Source organism: Misgurnus anguillicaudatus, chromosome 10 (assembly GCF_027580225.2).
Source record: "Misgurnus anguillicaudatus chromosome 10, ASM2758022v2, whole genome shotgun sequence".
Classification (NCBI taxonomy): domain Eukaryota; kingdom Metazoa; phylum Chordata; class Actinopteri; order Cypriniformes; family Cobitidae; genus Misgurnus; species Misgurnus anguillicaudatus.
The window spans coordinates 2,058,688-2,083,880 of NC_073346.2; the positions used below are offsets into that span (position 1 = coordinate 2,058,688).

General features: G+C 35.6%; 1 protein-coding gene and 1 long non-coding RNA gene across 3 annotated transcripts; one reads left to right on the plus strand and one right to left on the minus strand.

Moving 5' to 3' along the window:
* Positions 1-3,648: 3,648 nt before the first annotated feature.
* Positions 3,649-25,154, plus strand: LOC129449072 (BAR/IMD domain-containing adapter protein 2). Of its 2 annotated transcripts, XM_055211836.2 has the most exons (15): positions 3,649-4,065; positions 10,525-10,667; positions 10,807-10,882; positions 11,220-11,306; positions 11,929-11,990; positions 12,316-12,387; positions 15,561-15,698; positions 17,531-17,683; positions 17,840-18,019; positions 19,246-19,666; positions 20,013-20,223; positions 21,313-21,378; positions 22,273-22,489; positions 22,855-22,895; positions 22,975-25,154. In XM_055211836.2, the coding sequence occupies exons 2-15, from the start codon at positions 10,620-10,622 to the stop codon at positions 23,045-23,047; spliced, it is 1,845 nt and encodes a 614-aa protein (XP_055067811.2). In that variant the 5' UTR covers positions 3,649-4,065; positions 10,525-10,619; the 3' UTR covers positions 23,048-25,154. The 2 variants fall into 2 exon arrangements, with proteins under 2 accessions (XP_055067811.2, XP_073727874.1); XM_073871773.1 differs by lacking the exons at positions 3,649-4,065; positions 10,525-10,667; positions 10,807-10,882; positions 11,220-11,306 and adding an exon at positions 11,381-11,675.
* Positions 17,397-17,964, minus strand: LOC141367181 (uncharacterized). Its single transcript, XR_012371390.1, has 2 exons — positions 17,824-17,964; positions 17,397-17,676 (listed from the first exon to the last, which is right to left on the minus strand). It is a non-coding gene; the product is annotated as an uncharacterized lncRNA (long non-coding RNA).
* Positions 25,155-25,193: the final 39 nt, after the last annotated feature.

The window sequence follows — 25,193 nt, forward strand, 5'->3', positions numbered from 1 at the left end:
GTACCCCCCCCCCCCTCTCTCTCTCTCTCTCTCTCTCTCACACACAAACACACACACACACACACACACACACACACACACACACACTCTGTCTGTCTGCCTGTCTGTCTGTCTGTCTGTCTGTTTGTCTGTCTGCCCTACATCCTTCTTTCCATCCCCTTTGATCTTTTCTAAAAGTGTCAGCATAATTTGAAATATATATTTTCCTGTATTTATTACCTGCCATGCATATATCTAAATGTTACCTTCTTTCATAGCATTCAACATCCTGTTGACCTGAAATGCTTTTATGTTCAATTTACTTTTAAAGATTCTTACACTTTTCAAAAATGTCTGCATCTTACTCAGGATTGAGCCTTTAAAGGCTACATATTATGCCAGTTTTTTCAAAATGTAATATAAGGCTGTATCTTAATCCGCTCCCAAGGAGGTGAATCAGATATTACAGTATGTATGCAGGTTCAGGCACTGGTAGCTCACTTCACATTGGGACACTGTTCACTTATTTTCCTGAACTGGCAAAACCAACATCTCTCTGATTTCTTTTTTAAACACGTGTTAAAGTATATTGTGAGAAACGCTTTCTTTATTCTCGTACATATCCGTGCATAAATTTGGAAGAATATTAGTTTTTAATATTACGTAGATTGCGGTCCCTTCCTGTCTAGCGATGTTTGTTTCCAATTAAAAAATTTCTAAAAGTTCTGTAACATTTTATGAACTTTATGAGTTGGCTCGCATGATTTTCAGTTGGAGAGATTCAGTAAAGGTCACGTGATATCCGGGAACATAGGGACCATCAATGCTCACTGGGTTTTGCGTTGCATTGTGGGATTTTTTAGGAAACGAATGTTCCAGTGCACGGGAAGAATTTTGTGATTGAGCCCTTAAAATGGCCGACTCCCTTATCAGTGCCCTGCCTACTGAAGAAGGGAGCTGATTAAGACACAGCCTTAGTCTCAAGTGTGCCCAGAATGTGTCTGTGAAGTTTAAGCTCAAAATACCCCACAGATCATTTATTATAGCATGTCCAAAATGCCCCTATATGAGGTGGGAGCAAAAAAGCACAAATTTTATGAATTTTGAAGTGTAAATATGTTTACTCGAAATATAAAAAGCCAAAATTTGTCTTCAAAATTAATAAAAATGTGGGCGGGGCTTTATCAGTGTGACATCACATTGTTAATAGAATTATCTAATGAGACATGATTTTTTCACCGTGGGGAGGTTGTGTTAGGGTTAGGGTTGCCAAATGTATATCTAAAACCTTATTTTGCATAATAGGTGCCCTTTAAATCCAAAATCATTACATCAACTTTTCTTTGTTTTGACATTTACAGACTTTACAACATTGTCTTTATTTCAATAATTAAGTTTGTTTGGACACTGTTTGTTTCCTGTGAGCACTGAATTCTTCCCTCTTCTTTGGTGGCTCTCTTGTGTCACGTGCTGCCATAGGTCTTAACAAGATAACCAGCCTGATTAAAGTCTGAGCAGAAATCCAGCACAGACACCACAGAAACAGATGGGCACTGATTGAGGTCAGGAGGAAATATAAACATATAAAGCAGAAAGACTGAGAGAAAGGTGACGGAGACCGGGACAGACTGATTAAATACCATCCGGCTAAGAGACAGAGTGTTTAGTTCAACAGAAGTGTTAAACATGATAAAGACTGTACACACACACACACACACACACACACACACACACACACACACACACATTGTTGAGGATTTGTCTTTACTGTCTGCTGTGATCTTAGAAAGATAATGTCCTCATCTAATACCAAGAGAAAGAAACACACACAGAGAGAGAGAGAGAGAGAGAGAGAGAGAGAGAGAGAGAGAGAGAGAGACCGAGACCGAGAGAGAGAGAGAGAGTCATCTGGTTACTAGGTCAAACCTGATGAGGAGGTGCTGCCTGGTGTCCCTTTATCTCCGGAAGCAACAGAGAAATAGATCTTATTTTTATAGGCGGAGGATATATTAACAGCAGGGTAAAGGCTTGAAATAAACTCGTGATGTGGCGTTTTAATCTTGAGCTATATATTTAATTACAAAGGTACTGCAGCCTTGTAGATCACTGTATGAAATAATGCAACTGAACATATTTTAGGTCAAAACTTTAAATAGTAGGTTGAATTGACTAAAAAAGTTTTAACTTCATGATGCATTTTTTTTACAGTGCATCTACAACATTACACTTCATGTGAAACACAACAGGCAATCATTTAAGCCCTAGAGTAAAACTTAAAACATGTTTTAAAATAATCTTGTGCCTTTTGTAAGGAATTTGAATACCACCAATAAATACATAAATAACCTACTGTAAATCAGTATCTTTTGCATGTTTTACAAAATTAATTTATTATTAAAATAAATCCAATAAATGTCAAAACAACTTTGTCCATCTCATCTTACATGAATAAGTGGGTCTGGACCACAGATCAGTGCTCCTACTAGCGGTAAGACAATGTTACTGCAATTTAAAACATTGACCTAAATGTAAATACAGTAGCATGTGTGACCACAGTGGGGTGCAAATATCCAGAAAATTTCTTTAGTACACAAGATATATAGCTCTTATGTGTCAATTATCGTGATTTCAATTGTTACCTTTTAAGTTTATGGTAAAAATAATGTTTAATGTGTTCTCTGTTTTGTAATGCAACTATTCAATATACAATAAATCGTGCTGATAATTATAGTAACAAGTACTGTCCTTCAAAGTTTACTTCTCATCCTAAGCTCATCTTCAAGCACACCTGAAGCAGTTATAGACAGGTTGGTGTGTCTGATAATAGATGAAGCTAAACACTACAAATTAAACACTACACTCTATAAACATATATATTCAAGATTTACCAATTCAAATACTGTACATTTATCGTTCAAAACAAGAACTCAGAAAAACAGATAGTTTTAGTTTAATTGGATAAAACGAATGGGACCTATGTTATTCATAATTCATTTATTCAATTTACTTTAGGGTAGGTCTGCTATTCGTACCAAAGTTTTACATTTTATTTCAATCATCTGCCAGATAAAATCCCACCAGATGATCCCAACACATTACCAGCAAAGACTCAAAGAGAGACCATTTTCATTGTTTTTTAGCACTTACATTGGGGAATACACACAAAATAGCCTACAGTGATAAAGAAAGATCAGTTCTTCAGTTAGTTTCACTAACTGGTTGGCGGATCAACAAAATTCCAATCAAGTTCATAGTTCCCTAACCAGGGCCAATACAATCTCTGGTTGCAATCTCCTCCATTTAATTAACACAATTACTGTAAATTATTAAATTAAACAATCTTATTATAGGTTATTATGGTATCTGTAATAGAGATCATTTTTTATTTAAGAGGGGTAACTGTAAAAAAAATCAATAAACATAATGTTCATTAAAAATGTGATACATATTTTATTTGCAAAGTTTAAATAAAAATGATTTTAAATGTGGGTTAACAAACATAGTCATTTGTCCATTTGTCTGATTGTACTCGACGAATAAAAAGTTAAGATTGAAAGTTTGTGTTAATAACAGAGTGAATGATGATGATGATGATGATGATGAGAGCTGCTGGCTGGCTGGTGAATGTGATGTACTGACATCAGACGCGTCATTATTCAGCAGAGCCGCTATTCACAGAGTTCAGTCCCGTTACCCCATTAACATTCAGACCCAGTCAGAGAGACAGAGAGAGAGAAAGTAAGAAGACATTATCCAGCACAGAGAGACATCGACTGAATAGACACTAAACAGACAGTATAGGGTGTGTAAGTTTATCGATGTGAAGATGTAAAGTTGTAGCTATGTGTGTATGAAGGAGTGAGAGTAATGTGACGAGCGCGAGTGTATGTTTTGACCTGATTTCGTGTTGAGAGATTGGGAGATATAGGGTGAGGGGTGGACGGGGGATTTAGTGCATTGCTGGGTCAAACAAACTACCCCCACCATTGAAGAGGAAAGTAAAGGAAAGGAAAAGTGCAGCGACTGGAAAGAAGAGGAAAAAAACTGATCAGACAAAGCGAAGAAGAAATGATGAACAGAGAAAAGGTAAGAAATCCTCCAAATGATATAACATAGCAGATATATGCGCCGATAAATCTACAGTTTATATCGTTTATAAAGTCTGATTCAACGAATAATAAAACTATACAACTTTGAATTATTACACCACTGACATTTACTGAAAGATGTTATTCATCTCGTCTGCAAAGAAGCGGTAACATCTTTCAGAATGTAAATTACTGTCACGCTCTTTGAGTTAAATAATAGTTCAATAAAATTCATTAATAGTTTTGATGTAGTTTATAGTTTGATGTGTTATTTTGACATTGTTAGGCTGGAGTTGTCTGTATAAATATTATTTGTTTAAATGTGTTGTTTTTTTTACAAATTTCGTTGTTTGATTAATTATCAATGACTGCATCTGCACTGTAAAAATATTCTTGTTGCACTTACATTTTTTAGTTTAATCAACTTTTCAATGAATTTAAACTTTCTTGACTAGCCATGAGTTGCTATAAATGATAAAAAATACAGTTTAATTAGCTTAAGTTATTATTATTTGTTATTATTAAACTTAAATTAAAATGACAGTGTGTGCACTGTTTAATATCATATGTGTAACATGTTTACTATTTAATCTTTAAATACAACCCATAGGGCTATGGATCACTACATTCATTAAAATGCAGACAAACCAATATGCCAAAGTTCAGACACTTTACTTACCAACACAAGGAACAGGTGTTAGCAGAGAAATAGCACGAATTTTGGCTGTCATTTTTAGATTTAAATTTATGCATTTGGCAGAAGCTTTAATGCAATAACACACAAGTGTGGTCAATCAATACCAGGTGGAATTTTGAACAAATGTAAAACGACTTTATTTTCACTTTGAAAATATGGGAGTGCATTGTCACTCCTGACCCTCGGATGAAAGTAACACACAGTTGTGTCAGAAGTAACGCAACAGAACAAGATAGATTTTTGTGTTACACTTGTTTTTAGTAAATATAACATGACTATGACCTTGTTGATATGTAACTGCAACAATATCTTGTCCTTTATCTTTGCAAAACATAATTATGAAATTACATTTTTAGTCTAAATTTCAGTTTTATTAAATGTTTCAAAAGGAACCTGACAGTACAAACTTTAATTGTTAAAAAATAAAACATTTTGAACACTATAAAATTAAATGAAATCAAATAAGAATAATATAAATGTTCAACAGAATGCAATAGTATTAGCAGCGGGACAAAAGTGTTACTTTCGACAAGAAAAATCTAATATACTTTTATTTTGAAAAACTCTAAGACGGTTTCATTTAGGATGTGTTAGAGCACTAAATAACATGTAGATTGATCTTTATGAAACCAAAACACAACACATTATAAGAAAAAAATAACAGCTTCAGGAATTTACATATCATGAGTAAAAACAGCCTTCTGGACCTACATGCGCAAAACAGTGAGGAAATAATGCGATATTTGTCATCTCTGTCAAGGGTTACGTGCTAAAGATGCTGTCATAGTTTGGAATGCAAATATAGTCAGGGCTCTGAGAAAATCACGTTACTTTCGTCCCGCGTTACTTTTGCCCCAGTTCTCCCCTATGTGTGTTCCCTGAGAATCGAACCCATCACTTTTGCACAGTGAATGTACAGTAATGCTCTTTTAACTTCATTCACAGCACTTTGGTCCCAGAAAACTTTTATTAAATTGGCAAAGAGGCTTCTGTGTGAACACAAGCACTTTCCATAAATGTTCTGTGATCGCTCCCGTAAAGGGGATCTACTGACATTGTCGTAACATTCATGGAAGCATTGTGTGTTCAAATGGCAGAAACAGTGCTTTAAGGGACATGCTATAGTGAGGATGCACGTGTCATCACAACAAAAAGTTATGGTTCAGCTCTTCGAAACAGAGGAAATTAAATGAAAATTAACATTCACAATAGATAAATGGACTTTTGCACTGAAACTGAAATCATTTAGCAGCATAATAGCGCATCACACGCTCCTTATGATCTTATCATAAACAAATATGCACAAGCCCCAATGCTCGGTACATTTTGTATGTCTCCCTTATTTAACACAGCTGATTAAAATCATCAGCTCATTAGCAGAGATCTCATTGAATTGAAGTGAGTCTGTCAGATAATAGAGACATACAAAATGTGCAAAGCAGTGGGGCTCTAGGACCAGGATTGAAAACCACTGGGTTAGAACATCTCTGTGTTGTGTAGGTTTCTTAACATATACTCTTATAAGATAACTTTTTTAAATTATTTCAAATATAATTCTTTGCTGCCTTCATTTTTTGTGTAATCAAAAAAAAATTATAAGTCATTTCAACTTACTATTATTTATTATTTACAAGAGATGAGTTGTTCCAACTTGTACAATGAAGTTGACATATTTTAACTATATTTTATCATTCATCTCAAGTCAAGATAAATAAGAGTAAGTTGAAATGACATATAAACAGGGCCTGAAGTTAACTTTTTTGACCAACAGCCACTGTGGCAGGTGGATTTAGCCTGAATAGTGAATGATAACACTGTCTTTATTGTATGAAGTAAATATAATTATTTTTTAGAGCTACAAAAGTGATTTTCTCTTTGTCTTGGGTTGTTTGATTAACATTAATGACACAGACTTAAGTAGGTTAATTGAGGTTACAGTCTCTTTAAGAGCAAATAAGCTCGGACTGTAATCTATACATAAACTTAAGACATAAAGAAATGTTTTTATTAGAAAAAGAATACTGTGAAGATCATTTTGTTTATATGTGCCCTGTCAAGAACAGAAAGAATTTATGTTCGCTTGTTTTTTAAACACGTCTCTCCTTGTGTGCACTATTGAGTGCCCTTAAACCCGCACACACACACAGATGGAGGGGGAATTCCAAACTGCACACATAAACGCCCCACATACATGTCTGTGACATAAAATAAACTTTAGATACAGGGAGGAGAATGTGCTTGTCAGGATATTTTGGGACTTTAATGATAAATAAGACTTGTGAACTGAAGAGGAACCATGAAAGATGTTTCTTTCAGGCTGATTATCTGTTTTAATATTACATGTATGTTATCATTATGTAAACAGAAAATGAACAAAACAGTTGTAGTAAGCTGGAAGTGTTTTATAACAATGATATTTGAGGGATATGATCTCAGTTTACACTACAGTATGGGTGAAATTCTAACTTTTTCCACAATAACAAATGTATGAGAGTGGTGTCTTGGTGTAAACACTGCTTTATTGTAAGTGATGGGTAATCCTGACTGGAATGTTTTATTCGGAATATTTCCAGAGGGCGCGAGTTGTGTTTATTCAGTGCTTTGACTCTTGAGCTTGGTCTTGGGAAGCATTGTTCTCCTGCAGGGCAAAATGACCTATCAGACTCAATTTCATGAACTTCAGACATGCAATAACAATGTATTATGATGGCTTTGGCCAAACTCAGACTATTATATCACAAAAGGTTCACTAATATGGGTGGCCCATGAAGTTATTTTGGCAAACCTTATCAAAATTATGAGGTCTTTATATAAGACAACTCATTTAAGGTTTTCAAAATGTTGTACCCTTTGAACTAAAGAATTATGATTTTAAATATGGCATATAAAATGTTCAAATCATATATCTTTTTACATATGTACACCTAGAAGTAGCATGCAAATCTTTACAAATTCTTTGTAGACTGATTCAAACTTCAGGATGAGATTAAAGTTTAAAAAACTAACATATTTGCTTTGTATGGCTGAAATTCTTAGCATTAACAGTTTGAAGTAGATATTTATTATATTGTGCAAAAGTCTTAGGCCATCATGCCACCATTAGATTTGTTGTTTTTGCAATGTGATCATATATAATGATTTCTCAGTCTCTTTATTATAATACAACCAGAAAATTACTATGAAACAGCGTAAAGATATAAGCTGGAGTAAACTCCTCTTCCACTTGAGCAATAGCAGGAAACTGCAGGATCCCTTAAACCTAAATGAAATGAAATCCTAATTTTTTAATTCTAATTCAAAAAAGCTCATGATGTGTTTAGTTCCAAGAGAGGTCACACTAAATAAGACATTTAGTACAGACATATTTTCTGTTTGTATCTTAATAAAAAGAGTGAAAAATAAATATGGATGTATATTAAAACTTTGCTAAAACAACGAAGCTGGTAATGGTGGCATAAAGACTTTTATACAGTACTGTATTTTTATATATTTATTTACCCCAAATATTGAGTTGTTTTAAACCACTGTTGGGTCAAATATAAACATTGTCTGGGTTTTAACCAAATTTGTTTGGGTTCGTTCCTTTTTAACCCAACTCTGGGTTGAAAATAACCCAGCATTTTTTTGAGTCTACAGAATGAAACTATTGTAATTTTAATGTAAGTAAATATATATTTTGTGATAATGTGTTAATTATGATTAATCTATATAAATAAAATAAAATCAGCTCATGGGCTCAAATTGAGCCGCTCAATAATATATTTTAACCTCAAAGAATTTGTAAATATTGATAGTTGTTTATCCCTTATGAAACTTAACCATGGTTTTATTACAATAAAAAACAAAATACCATGGTTACTGTAGTAAAATCATGGTAACCACAAAATAAGCATGGTTTTGAATAACAGTGGTTTCAAAAACCATATAAACCATGGTTAGTGTAGCATGGTTTTGCTAATAGTAATCACTACACCAAAAAAATATGGTTACTACACTTTTACCACGAAAAAAACATGATTTTTTTTGTAAGGGATACATTAATGGAAGAGTGACCATATGTGCCATTTTCCAGGGAGGTGTCCAGGCCAAGATTTCAGGTGTATTTGTCGACCGTATACATCATGGATGTTCTCATATTTCAGCTAAAAACATATACAATCATTGTTATTTCATTCTTACCTTGAAATGTAACAGTTGCTTTTCTGTAATCAAACCTGAAATAATAACCTTGATGATGTATGTGGTCGACAAATACAACTTTTGGAAGATGCAGAAGGCATGTATGGTCACCCTAATTAACAAGTTTCTGCTTCAGACATTACATTTATATTGTATGTCTACAACAGTACTTAACAAATAGTTATGGACAATATTTAGGTCACATTATGAGCATTGTGAGATCTTCACCACAGAGTTGTGATCTCTATCAGTTTTCATGAGTCTGCATACTGTTAGACTCTGGAGAAATGTAAGATCATGTCCTGTTTGTAATTTGTTGGGGGGGTAAAGGTTTGGGGCTGTTTACATTGCCCACTGAGGGGAAATATGTGTGCTACACCATACAGTTATATTTTAAATGTGCTTTCAGCTTTGTGGCACTGATTTTGGCTTTGCTACAATGACAACAACCCATATTTGCCCAATGATAAATGTAAATAAAAGGGGTGGTGTGTGTAGTCCAAACATGAGATGAGGCGCAGGGTCTATACGCAGAAAGATAATTTAATAAAGTAAATAAACGTGAACATGAACAAGAATCTTTGGCATGGCATGGCATGACAAAACAGGAAACTTGGCAACCACACATAAGGACTATCTCTAAATACATTCAAAAACCAACACAATGGAAGAGGGCGAAGTGGCAGACAACCAATAGGAACATGACACATATTACAAGGGAACCAATGTTAACACAACACATGAAACAAGAGACAAACATGGCAATAACTGATATAAAAATAAACCAAAAATTAAATAGACATGAACTTGAAAACGTCAAAATATAAGACATTAACATAACAATACAAGAACACATGACAAAAACCCTGACAATAACACTGCAATATGTGCATACATGAGTGCTTTATTGAGTCAGATGTAGTTATAGGTTCTTGACTGCCCTGTTTAAAACCGTGACCTGAGACCTTTGGGATAAATTAGGTCAAGAACTGTAAGATTGTTCAAATCACATTCACACACAACATTTGACCTAAGTATCTTAAATATTAATCCCCTCAGAAATGTGTCAACGTCTAACATTCCCTAGAGTCCTAGGGGTTTTATCCCTACTTTATTTTAATACCAAAGCTTTAAATATGATTTTTACACAATAAGGCCTTCACATAAATGTCTTAAGTCGCACGCGTATATTTTTAGTATATATCTCAGCTAAATATTGTCATCATCCTAACAAAACATAAATCTCAATTTCAAAAAATTGTCTTAACTTTCTGTTAACGTGATTACAGTTTTAAAAGAGATTGTATCAAATTTTGGAATATATTCAGATAGTTTGAGTTTTCAGTGTATGCTAAATGCATTGCTGTCATCACATAACATAAAATATGACACCATTTCCATTTTAGCATTTAATACATTCCTGTCATTCTGCGTGTGCTTTGATTTGTCATTTTATTACTTTAATCCCTTAACTGTTGCTTACTTTTTTCAAATTTTAACAAAATTATTTAAATACACTATTTTTAGATATTTTTTTGCCATTGACAAGTTTATGCGAGTAACAAAAATGATCTGTTTCAGGTCATTCCCTTGTTCTCTATATAGCTGTGCATGCTGTGTATTCCTGGTGTGTTAAAGTGAGGTGTGGTCTGGACCTGAAGAAGAAGAAAATCACAATGTCACGTTCAGATGAGGTCAACAAGATGACAGAAAATGTCTATAAGGTACATCCGCTCATATACTGCAGTGAAGCTCTAATATACTGTACATAGCACTTAAGGGGGTTTATTTAGGCTTTTATTTTGATTATATTTACTAAATATGTTAAATGTTATGTAATTTTAATAACTGTTCTTTATTTAGGGCATTTTGGATCAGTTTAACCCCAGTCTGAAGAACTTTGTTACAATGGGAAAACACTACGAGAAGGCTCTGACAGGTGAGCTCATTACCCAAAGGAGCCTTTATTGTTATTTCTTTATCCTTTACAATTAAAGAGTAAATTGCTATTAAAGAGATAAGTATTAAAAAACATAAGAAAATAATGTATATATAATGTATTTACCAACTTAGTTTGGTCTTCAAAAATGTCATTAAAACTAAAACATGACTATTCTTGGTAGAAAAAAGGCTTGATTAAACATGAATAATAATACATAATTCTACATGTAAAACGTATGATGTGTCTCGTTTAAACCACTTTATACTCTAGTAAATGAATTTCTCTAATGTATGTATGTCTCTCTCTCTCTCTCTATCTCTCTCTCTCTCTACAGGAGTCACAGTAGCAGCTAAAGGTTACTTTGATGCACTGGTCAAACTGGGAGAACTGGCCAGTGACAGCCAGGGCTCAAAAGAACTGGGTAAGAGAGCGCTACAGGAAATACAGGGTAGAAACAAGAGACTACAGAGGAAGAAAATAAAGAGGCAAGCCTGTTCAATAAAATGGAAATGAAGAAACTAAGGGAAAGTGAGAGAGGGGGAAAGAGAGAGAGGTCTTTGTTAAAAGATTAACAACATCACATGATCACATTGTACTGCTGAACACAGCGGGGGTGTTAGCGAGGGACGAGGGGAGGCAGAGGAGGAGACGGAAAGATGCCAAGCTGCACACGCAGTTGCTCTGTAGGGGATAAAGACGGCAACATCCACTGACCAATGCAACCGCAAACAATACAGGCCACAGATTTTCATCATCAATGAAACTCAGGAATGGACAGACAAAGCCATGGGTATCACGCATGTTAAATGGATAAATTGTTCTCTTTAGCTGTGTACTGGAAGACTGGTTGTCACTTAGATATGATAAAGTCTACACTTTTATGTCATTTCAAAACCATTACAACATATGAAGTTCACTTCTTTCTGATGACCATTCAGTTCCAATCTGTTAAGATGTAAATATCATTTGACTATTCAGAGGATACAGATTTAAAATGCTAAAATGCTTTTTGCGTAATGTCTTAATAATTTGCATTTTATCAGGTGACACGTTATTTCAGATGGCAGAGGTTCACAGACAGATCCAGGTCCAGCTAGAAGATGTGGTGGGTATAAGAAAAAATGTGTGTGTATTAACAAAGATATTAAAATATGTCCTTGTCTTATATTTGACAATTGCTTGTACTGTCTTTGTGTTATCTTAACTCAGAGTAGAATATAGGCTACAAGGAAAAAAACTCTCTGTGGCAGGGCTAACAGTTTGTTTAACCAATGAAAGATCACAGGAAAAGTTTAAGAAACCGGTCTCATTATTTTTCAATATGTTAATACTTATGATGCATATGACAGACTTAAACTGGTGCTGAAATTCAGTGTCTCTATAATCACTCTTCTGTCTGTATGTCTGTCTGTCTGTCTGTCTGTCTACAGCTGAAACTGTTTCATTCAGAGCTGCTCTCTCAGCTGGAACAAAAACTGGAGTTGGACATCAAATATCTCACTGTGAGTGTCCAATATATTCTCCATTTATAATTGAAAAGATATACTAAAGGGTTGCATTATCACAATTGAGCCATTACAGGGGTGTAACTAAGCTGTCCTCCAAAAATAATGACCTCATAGTTTGTTTGTGCAAGCACCTTATTACAACATAAAGTTATGTGTAAGAGCAGGGCCATACACAGGACATATGCTTTAAGTTACATATATGAATTTTAATACATCAGAAAACCAAAGAATCAAATAACTATCATATCAGTATGCAGAAGATGTGTGGTGGTTATTAGGAATAACTGGTCTGGGCTTTCACGAGTTTACACTTACAAATAAGTTGGATAGATTAAATTAGTAAGGGTATTTGACGTGCTGTCCGGAGAGAGGGCTCTGAGCTCGGAAATCATACAGCTGTATAATAGTCAGCTTTTGATTACCTACATCTTCCTTGCACTTTCACTTTCTGAGGAATCGTGTACATGTCCTCCTTTGAGTGGGACCTCTGTCTGCCTAGTTTGATTTGATTCGTCATCTCGGAATCATTTTGACTTTATCTTACTTAATGGAGCAGAGCACAGACCTGTTGGCTTGTGACATCACACTACCGCAATATCGATTTAAAAGCATACCGCGGTGCTAAGATGTCACATGCCGATCGGTCTGCGTGGCACCGCAAGAAGCTAAACGAGCGTTAAATGACCTCAATGGTGGGTTACGTCTATGTGTAAGAGATCAGTGCCCTCTAGAGACCAGCAACATATTAAAACCTTTGGTTATGTTTTAAAGTCCCCCTAACCTAAAAAAATCACTTTTAAATGTTTTTAGCAAAAAATTTGTCACCAGTGTGTGCACAAGCATCCTACAAATCCATCTATTCTTCTTTGTGTAATCTCCTTTAAACAGCAGCAGCCACACAAAACAGGGTGTTGGGGATCCCCTATCATTGTGATGTCACATTGATTACGACCCGCCCATGACCACTCACAGACTCAGCCTTATGAGGAAGTAGTTCAGTCTTCTGCCAGAGATACATGTTTTGATGTTTAAGCGCTCTACCCCCTACTTTGCATACAGGGAGGGGAACAGACGTTTTCTTTGCATTTAAAGAAATACACAGAAAAACAGCACGTCTTTTATTGCAGCCACAAATGGCCATGTTCAACATCCTATAATGAAAGATCTGAGGTGTATTTTGAGCTGAAACTTTACAGACACATTCTTGGGGATACCAAAGACTATTTTAATATTGCTGAAAACACCTAGGTTAGGGGCCCTTTAAGGTTTTTGCATATACCTCAGATAAGAGACATTTAATTTTCTGCATTTGTAAATGTACAAATGGTTTCATGAACATTTATGGTTTTAAAGAAATTTTGGAGCATCTAACCCCACCCTTACCCTAATCCCAACCACCAGAACATTAGAGCATGACGTCACGACAGCCAATAGCGCTTTACAATCTTAGCTGACGTTATGATGCAATCGGTCACGAGACACACATAGCCAATGGTATCTCACAATCAAATATGATGTGTCATCACTTTTGAACCAGAATACAGCAGATCTACAGCAGATTATGATCACTTTTGCATCTTTTCTTTATATAAATCAATAGTTTCACCCTGAAATGTTTTAAGTTGTTTTGTATGGCATGTTTTATGTACTGTAAAAGTATGCAGCATTTTTGTCAAATCAACATTACTTTAACTTAACAAATTAAATTAAACAATTTCAACTTGATTTTAAAAGTCAAAACTTAAAATAGTATGTTGAATTGATTTAAAAAAACAAGTTGTTTTAAATTCATGCTGCATTTTTACAGTGAATAATAAATATATGAATATAAATATTTATATAATGAATATATGTGTAGGTCATTTGCCCTAAATGCCTGAATAGTGTAATGTGTAATTAAGTAAATTAATTCTTTAAATTAATGGCGGTTTAAAGTGAAAATCATATCCCAATACATGTGATCATTGCAAAATTATACCCTAATGCAGTGGTTCTCAAACTTTTTCTGCGTGCGGCCCCCCCTGTGTACGGTGCATTCCTTCGCGGCCCCCCCAAAGAAAATTTATGACAAAACATTAAGTTATACAAAGTAGTGCTGTTGGTTAGTAGCCTTATTTTTTTTAGGTTCAATTACACAGAATTCATGACAAAATGAATGTATTTTATAAAATGTCATAAAACTGGGGCCCCCCTGGCACCATCTCGCGGCCCCCCTGGGGGCCACGGACCCCAGTTTGAGAACCATTGCCCTAATGTAATTTAATATCCTAGTATATTAAGTTTCATCTACTGCCGGTAGAGCCGCTAATTTAGTAAACGCATCTTTTGGTCATATTTGGGGGAAAGGACAAATGGACAAAACAACTGTATGGGTTGGAGCAGTCAGCAGTGCTTTAAGTGGCCCAAAAGAGGTGTCGGTACTCTATTCTATTTTTTAGCTGACTCGACTCCTATCTTGAAGGGGTTTTATGTTCAGCAGTCAATAGACGACCTTGTTAAAAATAATAAATCCTATTATAAGTTTGTGGATTTGCTTAAGCTAGAAATAGCTACTGAACATAAATAAAATGCGCAAAATTTTGGTTCGAGAGGAACCAAACTGACAGCCGCGATAGCGGACATTGTCACGTACCTACAAAGTATTGGCTAAAGCTTGCGTCTGACCTGCAGCGATATCATTCTGGCTTGGTGGGATGTCAGCCAGTGAGTCCTCTGATTCTGACCTTGTTCTTTTATTACTCAGAGTCTAAAACAAGGAGGGCATATTAAGTGTTCATTGTATTTTCATTTTAACCGAGCAGCTATGTTTCACACACAAACACACATTGTGAAGGGCGCTCTGAAAAGCGGCAGTGCAGCCAAAGGATTAAATTAAACCTCTGATTTAAACAGATATGCAAATGAGCATTTTGGTACGCTAAAAGCACGTTCTGGGTGCACAGAGAGGTGCTCAAGAGCTATATTTGGAAGTGGCGGTACTGAGTACCGACGCGTTAACGCACTGGGTTGGAGGATAGGTTGAATGGAACTAACTTATAACATAACATTCTTCTTATGCATAAAGATTTACACAATTATTATTTTTATATGCAACATACTGTAAGGTTCAGCAGAAACATCACTAATGATCTTAAAAAATGCATGTGATGTATGAAATATATTTCCAGGCAACACTAAAGAAGTATCAGAGTGAGAGGAAGTCAAAGGTGGAGTCTATTGAGCGCTGCCAATCACAGCTGAAGAAACTGCGGAGGAAGAGTCAAGCCAGCCGCCATCCCAATAAGTATGGAGACAGAGAGATGCAGGTATCTTTCTTAGAGCACTTTTAACGATTTAGACAGCACATTGTAAAAAAAATCCTTGTTGCACTTTAATTTATAAGTTTAATGAATTTGAAATTACATTAATTGTAATTATATTACTATTCAAAAATAGCATCAGATAATTTAGGCCTACATCAATTTACCTTACAAAAGTCCAAATGAATGTTCATTGGAAAAAACACATTGTTTATAAGAGTGTGAGTCAACAATGTTTCACTATATTTTGGATTTTTTATCAAATTATGTTTAAAACTATCCAAACACATGAGACTTTCATAGACTTACTTTACAAAGAAACAAAGGATATGGCTTAGCAAAGGCTCAATTAATGAATAAAGTCACTTTGGATAAAAGCTAAATGAGAAATTTGCTTAGTAGATCTTTGACCTCACTGTTCATTGCTGTAGACAGTCGATTGTAATGTACTCTAGTTTGTACGACTCATAATGGTCAATTGAGCTCTGTATGTGTGAGACCCAGTGCCAAACACACTAAAGCTGATTTGTGAACCCAAGAGTTTATTATCCATGTGTGAATAAGTGTTTGTTTATATGAGCATGCATGTGTATTCTCCAGCAAGTGCTTTTAAAAGAGTCTAGGCATGAGCAAAGGCGGACTGACTTCACCCAAACTTATCATGATATTCAATATTCAATTCAAAATTACCCTCTAAAAATGCTGGGTTGTTTCATCCAAAAAAATTGATTGTTTTTATCCTACCGAGCCCCTAAGGTGACATCGGAGTAAAAAAAATCTAAAGTTTAGTTTCATGTGCTCACGTGAAACTTTCACGTGCAGAATTTTTTTTAAAGTTTAGTTTTGTTAATGTTTAATTATTAATTATATATATATATATATATATATATATATATATATATATATATATATATATATATATATATATATATATATATATATTTTAAACAAACATTGCCAGTAAATAACATCAATTTAAATCTACAGTAAGTTACTGGCAAACTGCTGCAGTAATACTATCATTTCTACAGAAATTTCTGACCAATGTTGGAATGCTGTCTTTAAGAATTGCTAACGTTATGCTATTAATCTTCCTATCTGATATATTTCCTTTATTTCTACCCTTGTGTTTACCCTTGATAATATTGCTCCTCACGCCATCCTTGCATGTGTGAGCTGTTGGATTGTGTATTGCTGTGTTTTGTTATGGCTGTAGTATACAAAAACAACAACAAAAAATCAATATACTTTTTAATATTGTGAGTTTTATCTTCTTTAGAATTACTCAGACCGCCCCCATTTACAGACATATTACAGGCTTTTTTGGTTTGTATACTGTTCCCCTCTTAAAATGCCCACCAAGCACATCTCACAGCCCACCCCACTATAAAGCTGGCTACAGCCGGGCCTGATATCTTTGTTTGTATAGGCCTAAGCTATGTTGTCACGTGTGTTACTCTAGGCATGTGTGATTTGGTTAGAAAGACTCACAACAGTTATTAGGACATTAAGCAGATATCCGAAACGGCTGATCTGAGGCCAGAAAGGCGGAGTGGGAGATAAACTGAAACAATAGAAGAATAGTTGGGAAAATTGTTGAGGAAAGAAAATAAAGCTGACGAAAGAGTAGAAGGTATATAAATTATATAATTACAAAACATTTGTTAAAAAGGAGCAGTAATCGAGACAGCTGGTGATGTCATATCTGTAACTATATTGTTTTTTATTGGACAGCTGACCAAGCAGAAGCATCCTAAAAATTAGAAACACATGAATACAGCTGAACTAATGGAGGGTCTCTCTCTCTCTCTCTTTCTCTCTCTCTCTCTTTTGCGCAGTATGTGGAGTTGATGAGTCGTCGACAGGGGGAGTTGGACACTCTGGTTGCCGTTGGTTACCGCTCTGCTCTGACAGAAGAGAGACGACGTTACTGCTTTCTAGTGGACCGTCAGTGTTCTGTCACCAAACTCCTTATGAACTACCACTGCAAGGTAACAGAACAGATGGATTAGCTGTTAAAGCATTAACCAGCTAACTCATGCTGCATAAACCACCAATGAATTACATGATTGCATAAGAAATAAGAGTATGATAACATTTTGCAGTCGCTTCTTTGATCTAAAAATCTAACTTGTTTTGTTGGGTAGGTGAGAGAGCTTTTGTCTCAAAAGCTGTCATCGTGGCAACAGTCATGTTCGCAGCCAACCAAACTTCCAGAGCGAGCGCTGAACCTGTTGCGTCACACTGCCCCCCAGAGCCCTGGAGGAGCTGGACTTGCTGAAGTCTTGAGAAAGGCTAAACTGGGAATATCTCAACCTGGAGAACAAGTAAGGACAAGGCTTGTATGTTTTTACATAGGCGGACTTTTGCACTTGTGTTTGGGGGGCATCTGTTGGCAAACAAGGGTACTGCATGCTTTGAGATTAGCGAGAGAGTGTGGCTTTATGACTATTTTAGTCTTAAATTACTCAGTCTGCCTATTAAAATATTAAGAGTAGACAAATAAAATATGAATTCTTTATTTCATTAATAGCTTGATATTTGATACAACCCATGCAGTCATGTATTATTTCATTTTTATTATTTATTGTAAAGCACATTTAAAAATAACCCAAGGTTGACCAAATTGCTCTACAAGTTAATAAGTAAGCGATGCATGAAGCTGGTTGCGTGAAGTCAGAATTAGTCAAAAAAAATCTAGATAATTTACTCACCACCATGTTATCCAAAATGTTGATGTCTTTCTTTGTTCAGTCAAGAAGAAACCATGTTTCTTGAGGAAAACATTGCAGGACTTTTCTCATTTTAATGAACTTTAATGGACCCCAAAACCCAACAGCTTCAATGCAGTTCAAAATTGCAGTTTCAAAGGACTCTAAACGATTTCAAACGAGGCATAAGGGTCTTATCTAGCGAAATGATTGTTTTCTCCGGTCCTGTGACGCGCCGGCGCGACCCCACGCAATACATCATCACGTCAAGAGGTCACGGATGACGTATGCGAAACTACGCCTCAGTGTTTACAAGTGTGGAGAAGAGGAGCGTTCCGACGTTGTTGTATGTGGAATGATACTTATTCATGTCTTTGTGTCAGTTTATTGTTTAAAATGGTCCGCTCATGTGCGTTTCATATATGTAACGCGTGACCTTTCCACGGCATTATGCAATTACGTGAGTTTGCACTGGCGCGTCACACAGCCGGAGGAAGACGAGAAGTTGTGATTTAAAAGTGCATATGTTTTATTTTTCTTGCCAAAAATGACAATCGTTTCGCTAGATAAGACCCTTATGCCTCGTTTGAGATCGTTTAGAGTTTGTGTTGGGGTCCATTAAAATGAGAAAAATCCTGCAATGTTTTCCTCAAAAAACATAGTTTCTTCTCTACTGAACAAAGAGAGACATCAACGTTTTGGATGACATGGTGTTGAGTAAATGATCTGGCTTTTTTTAAGAAAATGGACTAATCCTTTAAGTATTTCAGAGAGCAGAATTTTCTCCTGAATTTAAAATAAATCTGTGATGCTTCACTGATACTTCACTGTTCCTCTTTCAGAGACAATCGGTACAGGAAGTCCCGCCTTTATTAAACGGTGACAGCAGCAGTCGGTCTCAGCAGCAGCGGTCTTCCCAGTCTGAAACCCTTTCCCAGTCTCTCCAAGGTCTTTCCCCGCAGCCCACCAGTAATGGCCACTCCCACTCCAGTGCTTCAGCAAGCCCCCAGCAAGCGAGCGTGACCGGTTTACACGCCTCCCCATCGTCTAACAGTTCACTACAGGGTCTCACTCCACCCCTAACTGCCCCCCACAGCCCCCCACTACCCCATAGTGCACCTCTGTCCCGTGCCCTTACACCCCTCCAAGGAGTGTCGAATTTACCCAGCACTCTTAACATGCTGAAAGGAGCTGAGGTTTACTCTACCTCCACACTACCACTGCCCAGAAGACAGACCAGCGAGGCTCGAACGGGATTCTTCGGTAGGAGCTGCTTTTGGTTTTGTGCCTATTCAAAGCTTTTTCTTGAGAGGATCTCATCATGAGCCTCAAAACGTTTTTGCGAATTAAGGGATTTTTATTCAAAATTTGCAGTTTGCGATACTTCAAAATGCACATAAAATCAGTGTGATGGAAATCCAGCTACTGTCAGAAGCAATTTACAAGTCAATTCAACTTAACTAAACAGTAAAAAAGTAAAATAAAACAGTACGTTAAAATGACTTAAAAATCTAAGTTGATTAAACTTAAAAATTAAAGGCAGCAAAGATTGTTTACAGTGTATCCTTTATTTGCACTGCACATTTTCTGTCCATCTGTCTTTGCTCAGGCTCCACACTTCCTCGCGTGCTTCCTCTCTCTTCTCCGACTCGTGTGGAGGCTCTGTTCCCTCACTCTCCTGACTCCTCAGAGGTGGAGAAAGAAGGAGAAAGGGGAGGAGGTTCCTGTCTGCTCTCCTTCCTGCCTGGTGACACTCTTACCCTGCTGATCAGTGAACCCAGAGATGGTTGGCACTATGGGCAGAACGAGCGAACTGGACGGTATCTTCTCATTGAATCATTTAAGAGTGAAGGGAAAGAAAATATAGGATGTATACCAGCCATATCAAAACTCGAAGTACCCACAAAAGTGCTATTACGCCATAAAATATAGTTCCTCTTTTAAATCTGCTTAGAAAAGCGCTACGTTTTATTTTGTAACACCAAACTTGCTCGTATAACTACTCGTCTTAAATAGGAAAAACGTTGATGTGTTTGGTCACTTCTAACTTTATCTCTAAATGGTACCATTGAATGAATGGGGCTAAGCTAAATGCTATCGAAGCATCGCAGCGCGCTCCAGCGCTTACGTGCAGGCACACAGATGACAGAGGGATGTATCAACAATTCTTAGTTAAGGTAATAACATTTTTTAATATTGAAAACGAGTAGACTATTCCTTTAAGACATAATAAGCCAGAGCTTAATTTGCCCAAATCATTTAAACACGGTGGCTTTGTTGTCTTGTATGTTTGAGAATTCAGAATCCAACCTGTTAAATAGTCCACTTGATGTTAAAGGGGACATGTCATGAAAATGTGACTCTTTTCATGTTTAAGTCCTATAATTGGGTTGCCAGTGCTTCTATCAACCTAGAAAACTAGTAACCTATAGTTTTGGTAAACCATTCTCTGAAGGCTCATTGAAATTTGGCTCTGCTTGTGATGTCAGAAGGGGATCTTATTATAGTAATACCTCCCCTTGATCTGCATTATCCAACCACGGCACTGTCATTTAGTGCAGAGAAAGACAGAGAGAAAAAATAATTGACAGAACAATTGAGTTTTATTTTTAACAAACCACCATCACAGTGATCCGTGTTTGCATTTTATAATCTTATTTGCATTTTAAAGGACACACACGTGTTCAATTGGCACATGTTTAATAAATTATCTCTATGGTATTTTGAGCTAAAACTTTACATACGTAATTTGGGGACACCAAAGATTTATTTTACACTTTTAAATAAGTCTTGTGAAATGTTTAGACCTAGTTATCATGAAACTTATCCTGCTAATTCAGAATGAGGGGATGTACATTTTCTAGATAATCAGTTATCCATCATTTTAAAATGTATATTTTCCTTTATAGAAAAGGATGGTTTCCCTTCTCCTACACACAGGTTTACCCAAACTCACCTGGACAACAAGATATCAGGTCTGTAGACTACGTTTCACCTGTTCAGAAAGACCTACATGCTAAAAAGATCATCTTGCTGTTGTAGGGAGCAGGGGCACGTTAAGATATTGAACAAAAAGTGTTTTGGAGGTATGAAAGTAAATTTCGATTTTTGAGTTGGGTGTCACCAAATCCAACCTTATATTATTTTAATCACCGTCTTGTTACCTAAAACATAACACCATTTTGAAACATTTCAGCAACTCATAGTAACTGATAGCTGGGATTGAAACATTTTTACACAGCGGGGTTAGTTGTCACAGAGTGTTACAATGAAGCCTCATGTATACAATGATAATGAAATGAAAACAATGTAAATACTACTCATCAAAATGATAACTGTTAATAAAATATCAGAGGAAATAACTCACAATTATGATTTTTTGTCTTAATTGTGCAGCCCTTTCAAAAAATATATTTATATTCATTGATGCATGATACAAGGATGATTAGATGAAGGATCATGGATAGATAAATGTGTGGATATCTATCTATTATAGGCAGATATGTAAACTATATCCACCTTTAGTATATAGACAGAATTTTATTGAATTATTTCTAGCATGTGTGACAACAAACCCTCTGTTTGTTACAATGAACCCCACCTATGGGGTAAGTTGTAATGCTTGCACTCCTGTCACGTTCGGTGTAATTGTGCGATAACTGTAGGTCCCACAAACAAACTTTAAGTGTTCATTTGTAGCAGAGATGTGTGTGTGTTGATTGTGTAAAAAATGATTAACCTAACCTAAATATTTTTAATGATAGAGCCAAAGCCAAAAAGTGTAAGGTTGTGCTCCCACTTATTTAAAAGGATTTGCATTCTCTTCTTTCTTCATGTCTTTCATCAAACCCACCCCTTTTTCAACTCAGTCCTCCTCCCCTGTCCAAGATGAACAGCACAAGCATGGGGCAGTTGGACAGGTTGCCCCCTGGTGGTCACATTCGACAGGCCAGTCCTGATTCAGAAGAGGAGAGGAACATTGTATCTCAGCGGGTCAGCACCTTCAGGCCTCGTCCCTATAGCATGCTGAACCCTGAAACCACCAAGATGAGTCCACGGCTTGCAGGACAACGTCTGAAGGATAGGGTATGTAAAATGACTTTTAATACAACATCATTCCAGAATCATTCCTTACGGTACTAACAGAAGTTATATGCAAGATAACTTTACTGTATAAATCAATAAAAAATTACTTCAATTGGTTAAAAAAAAAGATTTTGATAAATGATGGTAAGCACACGTTGACGACACCCATTGACTTCCATAGTATTTGTTATTCCTACTATGTATGGAATCCAATAGGTAATGTCAACATGCTTACCATCCTTTATCAAAATACTTTCTTTTGTGTTCAACAGAATAAAGAAACTCATACAGGTTTAGATCAACATGAGTAAATGATGACAGAATTTGTAGATTTCACTGTTAAAGTGTTGTTTTACTTTTAACAGGTATCCACTGATTTCATGTGCCCTCCTCCATCCCCAACCAGGTAAAGTTAGTATCCCTCTTATTAAAGAAGTATTTGCATAATGTTTAATGTCTGATTATGTTATTTTGTCTCTATACAGGATCAATCCATTCGCCCATATTCGACTGAGAAAGACCGTGACCAACGATCGCTCCGCCCCACTCATAGAGTAAAACCTTTCATTATTAACAAGAGAGATGCTGACTGTAACAGCGCCACTTATGTGTTTTTAATATAATGTTGATATTGAGTTTGAGATGCCACTCAGTGTTTTTTTTATTATAGACACATTCTTAATGAAACTCTACGGCAAATCTAATGCTTATTTATACAGGTATTAGAAACAGTAATATTTTAAGGCCATTATTTGGATTTAATTTATGTAGTGCTAAGGGCATATGGAGGTGCAATGTTGAAATGACTTCAATGTGACATTGTTTCTGCAATTTACATTAATTCTCCATTGTTTTGATGATTTATATCACAGCATGATTTACACAATAAAGGTAGGAATTAGGAAAGTAAGAAACAGAAAGAAACTTTTTCAGTATAGCGGGTCAAAGCTGGTCTTTGTGCAGTTTCAGCAGATGTTTTAATCACTGATTAAGATTTGTTCTGCAAAGTTTTGTAAATGTAATGCTTTATATTAACATTTTGTTTTCGGCAGAAGCATTCCACTGTTCCCAAAAGTTCACTGCTACCATTTTAAGCAGGGTTAAGGACTTGGAAACACCTTGGTCAAAATGCATATCAAAATATATATTCATTATTTGTATACAAATTCACATCTCATTATCAAAGTTTTACAATGCTTTTTAGGACCGGTTTACCCAAACGCTAATGTGAAACTCACCAACAGTCTTAAAAATAAAGGTGCTGAGAAAGGGTTCTTCCTGACGAAATCAGGCTCGATCTGCGACCTTACAAAAAATCCTAAGTTTGCTTTTTCCCGTGTAATTGAATAAAGAGAAGGCATTTAGAGCATGCAAGGTTTACTGGCTGGTAGGCAACATGAATGGATAAATGGAAAGGTGAATTATAACTATTGAAAGTCTTTGGAAAGAATTTGGGGGGAAATTATGTTGTGTTTATGTAAGTCTCAAAGGCTTTCAGTTTTTGTCTCTTGTCCCTTATCGTCTTGTGTCTTTCATTTGTCACATATTTTGTAAAAGTCTGATTTCTAAAAGGGTGCAGTCAAACATTTTACTAGAATTAAAGCAAGAGATCTGAATGCTGAGTTGAAAGAGAAAGGTCTTGAAAGTGGAGACGTGATGGAGGAAGTGATGTGGTAAAGCACTGTAGCTATAGCTTTATAAAATAGATGAAAAACCTGTTTCTTACCCACCTTTTTATTGTGTTATTTTTGGAGGATATTATACAATTCTGATTAAATATCCAGCAACTAGAAATGTACATAAAACTAATCATCTTTAAGTTTGTGCGCTGTGTAATTGTTCCTAAATTGTGATTACATTTTTCATTAATACCGTTATATTTTTAATACAGTAGTTATCTTAAAATATACTTCAAACTTGTATGTTGTCAGCTTTGATTTGATACCTTTAAGTATTAACATTTATTTTTTGTTTTCTGCCATACAAAGATTTAATTGAGAAAAGCATAAAGTAAATCTTAAACTTATATATAAGCCATTACGAATATACTGAAGATATATAGCTAAAAAGGTTTACAAATTATATTATTATAATAACAATTTGAAAACAGAATTAATATTTGTTATGCTCCCATTTGATTAGTGAATTTTAATGGTGCATGAACTTAAATATAAAAAAATATACAACTTTTTCCACGTTTCAATAGAAACAGGTTTTCAGTGTTATTTGGTTGAATTTGGTCAGTCTGACTTTTAGTTTATTTCCAAACCAATGTGATCTTGCATTTGCGTTCCTGTTTTCATTGTATTGAAATAATAATTTTCTAGAGACCCCTGCTATGGAACGCTGGCTGATCTCATTGTCTTACACGCAGTTGTCTACATTTAAAACAGGACTTTGCTGTATAATCTTGTCTTGGATGTTTGTGTCAACTTTACTTATTGTTTTTTTTCTTCCAAATAAACACTTAAATGAGGTATGAAGTCACCCGCAGGGCTCTCAGGGGTACTTAAGCACACTATTTGTACAACTTTTTTACTTTCATTTTATTTGTAGTCTTTATGGATCAGACACATATTTTGGACTCCTAAATGTTTTTATTTTGCTAACTGTATCTCCATGGATTTTTCTTTTGAACTTCAATAAAGTTAATCTCTACACCATAGCAATGTTTTTATTTGCAAAAGAAAATCACTAATAGCAA